The sequence below is a fragment of the Pituophis catenifer genome, unplaced genomic scaffold, assembly GCF_029215685.1.
Source record: "Pituophis catenifer annectens isolate HBS135680 unplaced genomic scaffold, rPitCat1.0.hap2 SCAF_1, whole genome shotgun sequence".
In the NCBI taxonomy this organism is placed as follows: Eukaryota; Metazoa; Chordata; class Lepidosauria; order Squamata; family Colubridae; genus Pituophis; species Pituophis catenifer.
This window is the reverse complement of record NW_027256881.1, coordinates 249,934,902-249,949,536: the sequence shown is the minus strand read 5'-3', so window position 1 is coordinate 249,949,536 and position 14,635 is coordinate 249,934,902. Positions and strand designations below refer to the sequence as shown.

Here is a 14,635-nt window from a genome sequence, read left to right as displayed (position 1 = left end):
TTCAAAACTCACGTTTTGAAAAAAAAAAAAGAGTAGGGATTGTAGGAAGTTAGCACCCACCCCTTTCCTGGAAGAGTGAAATATTTTAGGAAATATGAAAAAGGCAGAATATTATATTTCCCTGGGAGAAGCATATTTTACAGACAAAGCAGCTCCCACCTTCCTGCCCCCCACCCTTTGTCAATGGGCCATTAAGGCCTGGGCCAGTCTATTCTACATAACAAAGATCTGCCTCCTTCAGGCAGAGCCATAGTAGGAATTGCCAAAAATAGGATTAGCCCTCTACACAATAGCAGCAGAAACTCACCACGTGACCTGGGAAGCACATGTGACCATCAGCCAGCAAGACCCCCACCCCCTGGGAGTCTGACAACCAATCAGGATACTCTTTCAGGGCCCCAAGAAATGCAGAGCCAGAGAGAGCATAAAAACCCGAAGATTTACTGTATCTGCCCTTTTCTGTTCAGGAACTCAAGCCATGTGATCCTGTCCACCATTAAACCATCTTTCCAAGCAGTCTCCATGTTTCCAGTGTCTGTTTTCCCCACTTGGAGCAGAACCTAGAGGGATGTTTCTTCCAACATAAGCAAAGATGATAATTTCTTCAATTAAATCAGAAAGGCAAGTCTTTGCAGGATTCTGACAGCTGTCCTTAGAAAAGATGGATCGAATTGGGTCCAAACTCAAGAAAGAGAGCCAAAGCTCAACCCAAAAGCATAATTCTCACAGGCAAGCTCATGACAAGGGTTAAACAAAATAAAGAGGGAAAGGCAAGGCAAAAAGGAGAGACACAGGTGAATCAACCGTCCAACAATGCATTTTGATATTGGCATTTCTGAATGAAGATGTCTATGTTCTATGAACAGTTACGTTTAGGTTAGTTAGGTCTCCTCCAACTTGGTGCCCCATCCTCCCCATAATCCCCCATCTGGCATGAGAAGAACCTATCACAGACAGGATCTTGAACAGGTCCCTAGCAACCAATCAGCATTTGTGTCTTTCAGCATTGTCTTTCATCTCCTACTAGAATATTGAAAGCATGAAAAAGATATAATCTATTCCCACAGAGAGACCCAATAAGAATCTATGAAAGCCTACTGGCAACCAGTGCAGCTCCCATATATTTGCTCTCTCCTATTGAAAAGGTTTTTGCAGAGAGAATGCAAACAGTTGCATTTTGCACACTATCACATAGGACTTCAAAGGCGCAATCATGAGTGCCATTTTCTTAGAAATAGCAGTTTGTTGGTTTGTTTTGAAAATACCTGTAATTACATCTTTTTTTTTTAAATATAACTCACCACTATTGGTTAGCACCTTCGACTCATTAACAGAGATTCATCATAATCTGATCCCTGAAATGCTAACACTTTGTTATTGAAGAGAGGAAAAAACAAACTACAGGAATCTATAAAAAAAGATGTTGAGACTTTGGCAAGAGTACAGAAAAGAGCAACAAAGATGATTCGGGGGCTGGAGACTAAGACATATGAAGAACGGTTGCAGGAATTGGGTATGTCTAGTCTAGTGAAAAAAAGGACTAGGGGTGATATGATAGCAGTGTTCCAGTATTTAAGGGGTTATCACAAAGATGAAGGGAGCAAACTATTTACCAAAGCACCAGAAGGCAAGACAAGAACAAATGGATGGAAACTAGTCAAGGAGAGAAGCAACCTAGAACTAAGGAGAAATTTCCTAACGGTGAGAACAATATAATATTGGAATGCCTTGCTTTCAGAAGTTGTGGGAGACCCATCACTGGAGGTTTTCAAGAAGAGACTGGACAGACACTTTTCTGAAATGGAATGCTTGTGCAGGGAGTTGGACTAGATGGCCTCCAAGGTCCCTTCCAACTTTGTTATTCTATGTTCTATGAATAACGGTCAAGCATTCTTTCTTACTAGGATAGAGGAATATTTGATATTTTCTTATTATATTTCATATTACCTAATATTTATCTCCCTGGAAAAAATCAATATGTAGATGCACATTAGTTAGAACAATCAAAATGGGACCAAGCCATGGAGACCAGAAAAGGCTGTGATAGAATATATTTTATCTGTTCTATCATATATATATATAGAAGGTCCAAGGACTCTAATTCTGGGATGGATGGATGGATGGATGGATGGATGGATTCTTCATACTGTTTTTCTTTGTTACAACTTAGTTAGACATCATACCTTTTTTTGTAAGAACATCCAGATGATTGATGCTGTTAACAATGAATAGTTGATGGTTCCAAACCACAGAGAATTAAACTGTGCTTCCATTAAGTAGGTAAACATGAACATGAATACTGGAATATGATACTCCTCAACTAAGTAATTGGCTATATAGCAAATAGGACATACCTTAAAGCTACATGAAAATATTTTAAGAGATTTTAAACTGATACTTTGAATGACATGTATTATTTCTGTATGGATAAAATGGTCAACTGTATTAAGCAAAAAGCAATAGAAATGTAGAGCACATTTTTCCAGTGTCTTTTTCACTGAGCATACAGAAAAAGCAGAAAGGAAGTAAGATGGGAGCGACAGATTGATTTTTCCATTTATAACAAGCCTTTCTATATTGTTATTAAGACAATTTTCTATCCAGCAAGCTATATCTTCTAAGATTCCACAACTCTAAGTCATAGTCATTCATCATTGATGTGAAAGACTATCAAATGTATTTTGTAAATATAAGTGCATTTTGTCACTTGAATCTGTCTTATCTGTTTCAACACAACTATTTTAAAAATAGTTTTGCAGCTTACTTGAGTTTGACTATTTCTTAGAGATTCCTTCCACAGCACTGTAATCAGACAGCATGCAACACCCATAGCCTAACATTATGCCTTTCTTGATTTATTTGGAAAAGAGTTGCATCAAGAGAAACTTATAAACAGGATTTGTTTCTCCCTGAATTACTCAGCACTTAACAATATAAGTTTTTAGGTAAGATCTATTTGACAGAAGTCACTATTCTTGATGACATCTAGTTGGGCTATGAAAATACATTTTATTCAGTTTTTTTTATTTGCTGGTAAAGGTAGCATCAGAGGTCAAAGTGCAAGTGATATAACCAATGCCACATAGTATTTGCTTTTATACCAACCTAGATAAGAATTCTATGTCCTTATATTACTCTCCTCTAATCTGTTACTCTCCAGAAGTCTCTAGTCTTCAACTGTCATTTTCTCATTATGATGAAAATGGAATTTGACACATATGGGGGAAATTAAAAACTAGAAATTTGACACATATGCAAGAAGAATGGGGAAGAATGTCTTATGTGCTTTACATTGAGAACACTATGTTAAAACTCAGAAATCTCACCATGGTTAAATTTATTATACAACTTTCCTAACATCAGTACATCAAGAAGTTTGGGTATAGTTATTCAGATCCAATGCAGAGTCAGAACAGCTGATTTAGTATATTTCAGTCAATAAGACCAGCAAAGCAGATTGAGGACAAATCACAGGCCGATGTTTCTAAACAATCATAAATGTGCAAGATGGATCTGAGGACTCCTGGCCCAATGTAAAGGACAAGGATAGGAAGAAGGAGATTTGTTTTTTTTTAAAAAAAAAAAAACATATCTTCTGTAGCTTTCAGAGAAGAGTCAGGGCCTTACTGCAGCAAAGAGTTGCCTTCTCTTAAACTGACACATACAAAATGTTAACTATATAAAATTAGACATCATGATTATAGATTAAGAGCATTTGCAGATGACTTGGTTGTTACCTTAACTCAACCAGTACAATCAGCTATAGGTTTAATGGATATAATTAGCCAATATGGACAAATGTCTGGATTTAAAATAAATAAACAAAAAACAAAGATAATAACTAAAAACATGATGGCAAAGCAAAAAGAAGAACTAGAAAGACTTACAGGATTTGAAATAGTAAAAAAGGTTAAATATCTAGGGGTATATATCACAGCCTCAAAATTATATAAAAATAATTATGAAATGTTATGGCAAAAAATACAGAAAAAATACAGAAAGAGATGGAGAATTGGGGGAAAACTACAATTATCTCTGTTGGGAAGAATAGCAGCAATAAAAATGAATGTTCTACCTAGGTTTCTATTTTTGTTCAAAATGATACCAATACTCAAGAAAGATGAAAATCTGAGGGAATGGCAGAAGGGTATTAATAAATTTGTCTGGGCAGGGAAAAGACTGTGACTAAAGTTAAAAATAATGCAAGATATACGTGAAAGAGGAGGTCTTGAAATGCCTAATTTAAGATTATACTATGAAGCAACTGTCCTAACAATAATTAGTGACTGAATTAATTCAACAGAAGAAAGAATATTGAATATTGAAGGATATGATTTATTATATGGCTGGCATGCTTACTTATTATATGACAAAAAGGTGGATAAGACCTTTAAAAGCCATATACTAAGGAATGCCTTGTTACAAGTTTGGAAGAAGTATCAATATAAGTTAAATTATAAGATACCTATATGGGCAATACCCAGACATGCGATAGTGAATATAAGTGTAGAACAAAAGCAAGAGGTGATTACTTATAAAGAGCTTCTTAAAGTGGAAGGGGGTGTATTGCAGTTAAAATCTTTAAACACATTAAAAGAAGAAAGAATAATTCAAACTTGGTTTCAGTATGGTCAGTTCAAGCTAGATGGAAAGAAGATCAGAGAATTGGTATCATGCAGAATGAGGAAAATTTGGTAAAACAAATTAGAGACCAAGGTCAAATGCATATAAAAAGATTATACAATGTATTGATAGAAATAGATTCAGAAATGGAATTAGTTAAGGATTGTATGATAAAATGGGCACAAAATATTCAGGAACCAATAATGATGGAAACTTGGGAAAAACTATGGGTTAGAAACGTAAAATTTACGCAAGCACAAAATTTAAGAGAAAATTTTTATAAAATGTTCTATAGATGGCATTTAGATCCTAAAAAGTTGGCTTGTATGTATCCAAATTTACAATCTAAGTGTTGGAGATGTGATTGTGATGATGCTACTTATTATCATATATGGTGGACTTGTAAAAAGGTTAAAGCATTTTGGATTAAAATATTTGGATTATCCAAAATATTCTTAAAAAGAAGATAAAGTTTACTCCACAATTGTTTTTGTTGGGTATAATCACAGATTGTATGGTTATAGAGACTAAACTGATTTTAAATTTAATAACTGCAGCAATATTGGTGGCGCAATATTGGAAGAAGGAAGATTTGCCTACTATTGAAGAATGGACATTAAAAGTAGCGAATTTGGCAGAATGGCGAAGATTTCGGCGTATTTGAAAGATCACTCACAAGAAAGATATATATCGGAATGGAGAAGATGGATTGATTATATTCAAAACAAATATCGGACTAAGAAGTATCAAATAGCTTATGAATGAATAGAAAAATTAAGAGTATTTATGCTTAGTTAGTAAAAGGGGAGTTAAAGTGTGAAGGGGGGGATAGGAATCCTTAGTTTATTAGCTTAGTTTAGCATATGATTGTTAATTGTTATACCCTGTATTTTGTTCTGGGAATTTCGGGGGGTGGGTGGGGGGGTAAGGAAGGGAGGGAGGGATGGGGAAATACTTGTAAAAAAATTTTTGTTTTTTTTTTCTTTCTGTAAAACTCTTTAATAAAAAAAAAGAGTTGGAGGGCAAAAAAAAATGTTAACTATCAATATAAGGATTTGAAAATGTAGTGGGCACTAGCATTCCCAGATAAAAGAGGTGTCACACTTGTATGTCATAGGCTTTCTGGAACATAGGATTATAGAAATATTTCATTCAAAAGCCTGAATGAAAAACTAATATCACTTCAATTTCTATTACCTATGCAATAGGCCCGTGATGGCGAATGAGGTGGCATGAGTAGCCATATCAGTGGGCATGCGAGCTCAGCTCCGGTGGGACCAGAAGTCAGCAAATGGGCCATTTCTGGCCTCTGGAGGGCCTCCGGGGGGGCGTTTTCACCCTCCCCAGGCTCCTAGAAAGGCTCTGGAGCCTGGGGAAGAGCAAAAAATGGGTCTTCCAGTCCCACCGGAAGTTGGCAAACTCTGGAGGGCCTCTAGGGGGTTGTGGAAAGCCATTTTCACCCTCCCCAAGCTCCTAGAAAGGCTCTGGAGCCTGGGGAAAGAGAAAAATGGGCCTATCGTGTCATCGCGTGCCAGGAGTGGGGGGGGTCGCACACGCATGTGTGGGGGCGGGGCGCATAGAATTATGGGTGTGGGCACAGGTGCGCATGACCCCTCTCCCCCCCGATCCTGAATCTTCATCTGCTGAAGCAGGACTTAGGCAGAAACTAGGTGCCACCTCAGGAAATCTACTTTTTCTCATTAAAGCAAATCTAACTTCAAGCTGGAGCTCATAAACAGATGGATTTCTTCCCTGAAATCCTCTTTAATTTGTAGTTTTATATTTCTAACTGTTGGATGTTACTGTAGCAAATATCTGCTCTCTTAATCAAATCAAGAGCCATTTGTGTCATTTCTCTTTCTACTTCTGCCAAGAAATAACTCATGTCAGGAAGAATTTCTTTCTTTTTTTGCTTGAACTACATACACCAACTGATGGGATGGTCGATGGATATTAGGGGAGACGTACATTTTCTCTGGGGTGTGTGTGAAATGTTATGTGTTTAATGTCAGATGTTGCTATCTTTGGCAAAAGTGTGAGTAGAAAGGTTGCTTCTTCCCTGCAGTTGTCTCAGCTTGTTCTGTTACAATGAAGGCTGAATTGAATCCTTCTATTAGACCTTCAGACCTCAGATGCCCCTGGCCAGTTCCTCACTGGCAGTTTATAGCACCTTCCAGCACCATCCAACCATCCTGTTGCTGAGATATCCATTATGAAGACCAGTTTTCTTATCACCACGGTGATACCCAGGTTGATGTTAGAAGATGCTATCAATCACCGGTGAAGAGGAAATGACCTGGGTGTCTCAAGTGCAATGCAACAGGAAGCCTAGACTTTAATCCCTTTCCCACTTAGGTAATTCCCACCAGGCTCTGAGGCTGGTAAAAGGAGACAGCAGAAATACAGAATCTCTCTGATGCTGTTGCTTCCTCCTTCTTCAGTATCAGGGCAGCACATTCCAAGGCACGGTTTAGGAATGTTTCAGAAGGTCTCCCCAAATGTTGAAGGTCTTCCATCGGAAACTCTCACACAATAAAACCGGAGATCAGGCAGAACGGAGAACACAGCCAGACGGAGTCAGGTCTTCTCCAAGCTGCGTGACCAACGATATCTTCCCGCCTCTCTCTCTCTCTCTCTCTCTCCCGGCGCCTCCTGTTGAAAGAAACCGGGAGGGTTGCACGCACCCTCCCAGTTCGCTGCCATCTCGACTTCGATCGCTCCTTTCCCAGGTGAATTCCGCTCCGCATCCTCCCGCCGGGGATCTGCCTCTCCCGGTGCTGCATTAGGACCCAGAGAGAACTGCTCTATTCCTGGCCCAGTGCGCCTGCGCCAAGTGTCCAGAGACCGAACTAGCTGGATTAGCGGCAAGAACGACGGCGGCGGCGGCAGAGGCGGCAGCAGCTACCAGCAGCACCAGCAGCGTGTTCTCTGGCAACGGAGCCTTCAAGCACCACCTGCCAGAGCTTTCGGGCAGCGGGCGCGTGGGAGGGAAGAACAGAGGGAGAGCGAGGGCAAGGCGCGCCGATCTTCCCGTCTCTTCGCAGCACAACCCACCTGCGGCTTCAAGCCTTGCTCCAACCTGCCTGAATCGCCGGCTCCATCCAGCCTGTTGTGAAGGAGGAATAAATCGCCTTGATTTATTCCGGCTACCCGGTCCCCGCATCTCGTTCCACCTTCTGCTTCAAGACAGATATAAGCCAGCCAAGTCCTATCTTTCTCTTTCTCTCTCTCTCTCTCTTTCTCTCTCTTTCTCTCTCTATCTCTCTCTCTCTCTCTCCTCGAGAGGCGCTTCCTTGGCGAAGGTATCGAGCGCTGTCCGTTCAGCACCACGCTACCGTAAACCCCGGCAAACCCCGTGCCTTGCGTTTCTGGCGCTTTTCTTTGCTCAATCCCAGGAGGGGCCCTCGAGGCGAGAGCTGCAGGCGCCGAGGGCCGCTTTTTGGGCTGCCGCGAAGTGTGAACCCGCATCGGCAGGGAGGGCGCCAAAGAAGACACCCAAGAGAGGAGGCGGATTTCGTGATCTTTTCTTTCAGCTGGGGGGGATTATTAGATACATCTTTCCCCTCCCGCCCGCCCGCCAGCCCCAATATTAGTTGTTGCTTCATCACCTCCATCGTTTCTTTTTTCAGAGCCTTTGAATTTCACGTGCTTGTTGAATTTCTGTCCCGAAAAAAAAACAATCGACACCAGGATTTGGATTGCTATGTGTTGAGCTCTTCTGAAGAGCTGCCTTTTTTTTTTTGCGCCTGCCCCTGCCTCTAGGACTGAGGTACCGAAGGATTTTGTTCAGCGTTTTCAGGAGATTTGGTCTGCTGAACATTTGGTATCTGCCTTTTCTTCCTCCTTCTCCTCCTCGCACTGTATTAATTTGTGTGCTTGTGGTGAGTGCATGTGTGGGTTGTGTCTGTAAAACCCTATTTCACTGCCCTTAGTGTCTTGTTGCAGGCCCCTATTGCCACCCTTTGCATCTTCTTTGTAGGTCAGCTGTGTGGCACTGGAGGTATTAATTGCCACAGCTCAGCAAGGAAGCAATTCCTCACCCACAACCATACTTACCTCCCTAACAAAACACCCCTCACAATCTCTGTTCTTCGAAGGAGCCTTTCATCAGCATATTCTATTTATAGGCACCTGAACCTTACATTTGCATGCTACTCTAAGAGCATGTTGATTTCCTAATAAAGAAGTTGAATCTGCCATCATTAACTTTCACTGGTACTCTTGATTTTGCATCACCTGCTGTGAAGGATATAAGTGGCTAAGAACAGTGGGCGTCTCTTGCCCACATGTCTAAGGTATCAAGTTAGTTACTGATTGCAGATGATTAGCCACCCCTTATGAGCTTGCTGTGTGTTGTGCTTGCTTGGATGATTCCACGACATGCCTAATAAGAGACGAGATGGGCCAGGGCGATGAAAGTGATCGTATTGTGATCAATGTGGGAGGGACTAGGCACCAGACTTACCGCAGCACTTTACGCACCTTGCCTGGCACCCGGCTGGCCTGGATCGCTGAGCCAGATGCTCACAGTCACTTTGACTATGACCCCCGTGCAGATGAATTCTTCTTCGATCGGCACCCAGGTGTCTTTGCCCACATCCTGAACTATTACCGAACAGGTAAGCTGCATTGCCCAGCAGATGTGTGTGGACCTCTGTATGAGGAGGAGCTAGCCTTTTGGGGCATTGATGAAACAGATGTGGAGCCTTGCTGCTGGATGACCTATAGGCAGCATCGGGATGCTGAAGAGGCCCTGGACAGTTTTGGTGGAGCACCTCTGGATAGCAGTGCTGATGATGGAGATGCAGATGGCACAGGAGACTCAGGTGATGGAGAAGAGGAGCTGGAGATGACTAAACGCCTGGCCCTGAGTGATTCCCCAGATGGAAGGCCTGGGGGCTTTTGGAAGAGGTGGCAGCCTCGGATCTGGGCACTCTTTGAGGATCCCTATTCCTCCAGATATGCAAGGGTAAGCCATACAAGTCAAAACCCAGATTACTTGTTTCCAGATCCTTTAATTTGGTGTTCTTTAATCCCTATTTGTATTTCATGTCCTGCGTGTTCTTGCATATACTGTACTTAGAGACATTTAAGGAACAATACTGACTCTAAGACAGACACCACACAAAGTTAGCCCTTTGGAACAAGGGCAGATACAATGGCACTTTTCTTGCTTGCTTTTTTTTTGTTTTTTGTTTGTTTAGGAGGAGAAAAAACATTCCAACAAGTTAAATTCTCACCAAAAAAAAGAGATACCTTCCAACACACTTGCAAGTAATTGCCTAGAACATGTCTTGTGTCAGGATTCCTCTTTAACTTTCATTCCATTTTTCTTTCCTTTCAACAAGATTAAGAGAAATTCATTACTAAAGCTTCTTAGTGGAAGACCTGTGTCTTAAAGTTTTTGTTGTTTTTCAATGAACTGCAATGGCACTTTTATCTGATTTCCAAGACAAATGGCAGACACAATGCTCCAGACTTAGTTTTCTCAATAATAATCGCATTTTCATTTGGCTAAAGCAATTCACATCAAGATATGCATGTAAACAATTATTTCACTATAGGGCAAGATGACTATTCTACCTTCTGCTCACCAACAGTTACAGGCAACAGAAAAGGAGTTTTATACTCAGTTTATCACTGGGATTGTGATCATGTTAGACAAAGGATTGTCAGAATAGATGTATATGGTGTTGTGAGGACATACTCCTTTGTGCTAAAATGAGAAAAGATTTTGTTCTCTTTGATGTCATCAAAACACATACTGACGTCACTGGGGGCTGGCTCAATCACATGTGGCTCTTGCTACAGGAAATATGGAGAGAATGGAATAATGGTTGCAGGAAAAATAGGGTTAATTTTAGTATCTTTGTGGCTATATGTGTACATAATCACATACTTTTAAAACTACACATGAATGCAAACCCACAATTATTCATCTGTTGTTGGCATTTCTACATTTTCCTTATGCATTATATGATAGTTTTCCCTCTCCCTCTTGCTGAGGCATGTTTATTGGTGTCTGTCTGTCTGTCTGTATGTATGTATATCCATGCATGCATACAGAGATGCATGCATGGGCATACATGTATGGCCATGCATGAATACAGAGAACTAATTCATTGCTTGATTGATATTTTCCATCTGGAGAAGTGGAAGGCTCTAAAGCACTTCAGAAGCAATTGTTGATTATCTAAAGATGAACAGAAAATTTGATGGGAACAACAAAATGAATTATTGGGTACATTAAACCATTTTTGTTATTTACTGGAAGCATTTTGCTCAGCCAATATCTCAGAATAACTGGTGTGGTGCCAGTTTGGCAAAAGAATAAATGAGATGTTCTGTCTGGAAGCGAGCCCCGAGATGATTTCTACACTCTCTTGTAGGTGACATTGTTTTTGTTGTGTCGTTCCTTCTGAGATTCCCTGCTGAACTTAGTGAGTTGAAAGTAGTGAATCTTTAAATAGTAGGGAACAGGAAAAGATTAATTAAAAATTTACTACATCATAAAGGCAAAAAGTGTTATGAAGTAGCAACTTTTGAGTCCTAATCATCTTTCCCAGGAGAATGTGACAGTATGGAAGCCAAGCTGGGGGCCTTTTCAGGTGAATCTTGCTGGCTTTGAGCAAAATTATAGGCATAAATTGTTTTCTGTAAAATCTACCCGATGCCTTGCCTCTCTAGAGTTGCTAAATTACACATATGCATCAAGATTAGATTAGATTAATCTAATTTGCAATTGTTTATGGAAAGATCAAATTCAGTGCATTTTAGGAGAAGCTGTAGTTTGTTGCTAAAGCTCATGCTTTGTAGGCAGAAAGCTGCATTCCTAGCAGCTTCAGTTAAAAACTGTTTCAGATATTCTGGAATGTCCTTCTAGAGTATAGGTAGTCTTCAACTTATGACCTCAGTTGAGCCCAAACTTTCTGCTAAATGAGACAGTTGTTAAGTGAGTTTTGCCCCAGTTCACATCCTTTCCTGCCACAGTTGTTAAGTGAATCATTGCAGTTGTTAAGTTAGTTACATGGTTGCTAAGTGAATCTGGCTTCCCCATTGACTTTGCTCGTCAGAAGGTCACAAAATGTGATCACTTGACCTCAGGACTCTGCAACCGTCATAAATATGAGTCAGTTGACAAGTGTTTGAATTTTGATCATGTGATCATGGGGATGCTGCAACGGTCATAAATGTGAAAACTGGTCATAAGTCACTTTTTTCCATGCTGTGGTAACTTTGAACAGTTCTAAGTGTAACTAAGTGAACTGTGAACTGTTGTAAGTTGAGGACTTCCTGTAGAAGGCAAAGTAGAAAGCATAAGTGAAGGTTCAAGTCACTAAAGGTTTAAGAGAGTCAGTAGAGGAGCTGTGGTCTATAATATGCATTGTTTTGTGCATTGCCTGCATCAGTTTTGATAGTTCATATTCTGGAATTCTACTTTATATTCCTTTGATATGGTAGGCATGTGATTTGATTTCTTCTGTTAATAGACCTAAGCTATGTGTATATAGTCCTCATAATATTTATTAATATGCACGTTTTGCAAAGTTTCTGTAAAGAAGCATAAATGTCCATGCAGACAGCTCAGTCTGTCCTGTATGTTCACAAGCTACACATTGAAAATATAGTAACGGACACTTAACAATACTGTATATCATACAAAGATCAATCAATGAATATGTGTATAAGAGACTACTTGGATGAATGATATAATTTAGCAGCACATAGATTAACAAACCTCAACCCACCTAAAATGCCATTAAAAAGGGAAACTCATGTAGATTGCTTTTAAAACATAAAGCATACAAAATAATGCATTTATCTAGCGAAGAGTCTCCCAAAAGTATTAGCAATAGCAATAGCCCTTAGACTTAACTCTTCATAATGCTTTATAGCCCTCTCTAAGCAGTTTACAATGTCAGCATATAGCCCCCAACAATCTGGGTCCTTGTTTTACCAATCTCAGAAGGCTGAGTTAAGTTTGAGCCAGTCAGGATCAAACTGCTGGCAGTTGGCAGAATTAGGTTGCAATACTGCATTCTAACCACTGCGCTGCCACAATAACCCTTTATTATATTTTTTCCAATATCTGCAGTTCACATGCATTTTAATGATGATTATATATTTAGCTGTAACCAATTTCCAAATGGCACCCATATTCAGATAAAACTCAGATCTACGAAGTCTTTAGAGCTAAATGTGTTCTTAGATATCTGCAATGAAGCATCTTCTCTCTTATTTAGAATTCACGGTATTTTTTAGGCTGTGGAGTTGAGTCCAAGAAAGAAATATTAAAGTGCACGAAGCATAGCTGTAGTAGTAATCATCACCATTACGCTCATCCTGATATTGAATGAAATGATATAGCTTCATCCAGGCCAAAAACAATGAGTCTTCATTATACATCTTTCCAGTATAATCTGCATTATATATTCCTGTGCAGAGAGCAGAATGTCTTGACTTTTCATTACTGACTTTCTGCAATGGATTCATCAATGGGGGACCCACTTGTCTCACCCCCTCATATTAGATAGTCAAAAGAAAGGGTTTAAGTTGAAAAACTGCTATACAAGTATGCAGACTTGTTCTAGGGGTGTGTGTGGGGGGGGGGAGGAACCAGTTCCTGGTCAATGTAAATTGAGACATTAAGGATTTAATTTTAAGGGTTTGAATGTATTACAGATTTAATTTCAAAACCTTACATAATAGATTTCACTTTAATATCAGAGCATGTGTTACTATCTTAGGACCAAACCAATTAGTATTAAATAGATATGCTACAACCTAGGAAAACACATTCTATCTTCATCTTTGAGACAGCCACCTTCTTCTTCCTGATATATAGGCCAGCTTTGCTCCTGTGGGCTGATTAGTGGTTACGAAAGACGCTATAGAGCACTGCACACCAGAACAACTAGACATAAGAACAGTTTTTTCCCCGAACACCATCACTCTGCTAAACAAATAATTCCCTCAACACTGTCAAATTATTTACTAAGTCTGCACTACTATTAATCTTCTCATCATTCCCATCACCCATTTACTTCCACTTATGACTGCATGACTGTAACCTTGTTGCTGGTATCCTTACGATTTATATTGATGTTGTTTCTTGATTGCTTATTTGTACCCTATGACTATCATTAAGTATTGTGCCTTATGATTCTTGATGAACGTATCTTTTATTTTATGTACACTGAGACTTATGCACCGAAGACAAATTCCTTGTGGGTCCAATCCCACTTGGCCAATAAAAATTCTATTCTATTCTATTCTAAATAGTTATTGTTCCTAGAAGTTGATGGAAAGGCAGGAAAGGGAGCTGGCTTAGGAAAATATGGATTAGCTAGCATCCTAAGTATTGTAATTGCATCCCTTGGCTCTTTTCTTTGTGGCAAGTTCCCGTTATACTAAAAATAGAAACATTAGGATCAATGGTTGTAGCAACTGTAAGGTATCTACATTGGTAAGACATAATAAGACACATTCCAGGACACCCTGCCTCCTTAATTTGATTATCCTCCTTACTGACTCTGTTTGTCCAATCGCCATCATTCTACTTCATTTCCTGGCTTGTGCAGCAGGCAAAATCTCTTCCTTCCCCTTGACCATTGCCCACAACACCTGCCCATCCACACTTGCCTTGGGAGTGGGACAGAGCGAGCAGAGAGGAAATCCTGGGTCAGCACTTCGTAGCTAAATTAAACAGATTTCAGATCAATTTTAGCATAAATGAGCGGCTTTGGCTTTTAGGATTCCCACCCCCCCCTCCCCCGATTTTGAGATTTTTCATCTCTTGTTCTGGGGTGAGCTACTACAAGGAGAAACGTTGCACAATGTGAGAGGCCCTCGTGGACTTGCAGATAGATGGCAGCTGTGGTCAGGCGGGTTTTCGCATAACTTCACGTAATGTGCCAGTTTCACCCTTTTCTGGGCTAGGAGGCACTGCTCACGGTCACTCATGCTTTTGTCCCCTCCTGAGTGGATTTAATCCAATGCTGTAACCAGGGGT

At 40.2% G+C, this 14,635-nt stretch overlaps 1 protein-coding gene across 2 annotated transcripts in view; it reads left to right on the top strand.

Moving 5' to 3' along the window:
• Positions 1-9,022: 9,022 nt before the first annotated feature.
• Positions 9,023-14,635, top strand: part of KCNC1 (potassium voltage-gated channel subfamily C member 1) — a 186,681-nt gene continuing 181,068 nt past the window's right edge. For both annotated transcript variants that reach the window (XM_070957443.1, XM_070957444.1), the window contains exon 1: positions 9,023-9,592. In XM_070957443.1, coding sequence (XP_070813544.1) covers positions 9,023-9,592 — 570 coding nt within the window. The remainder of the gene's footprint in view (positions 9,593-14,635) is intronic.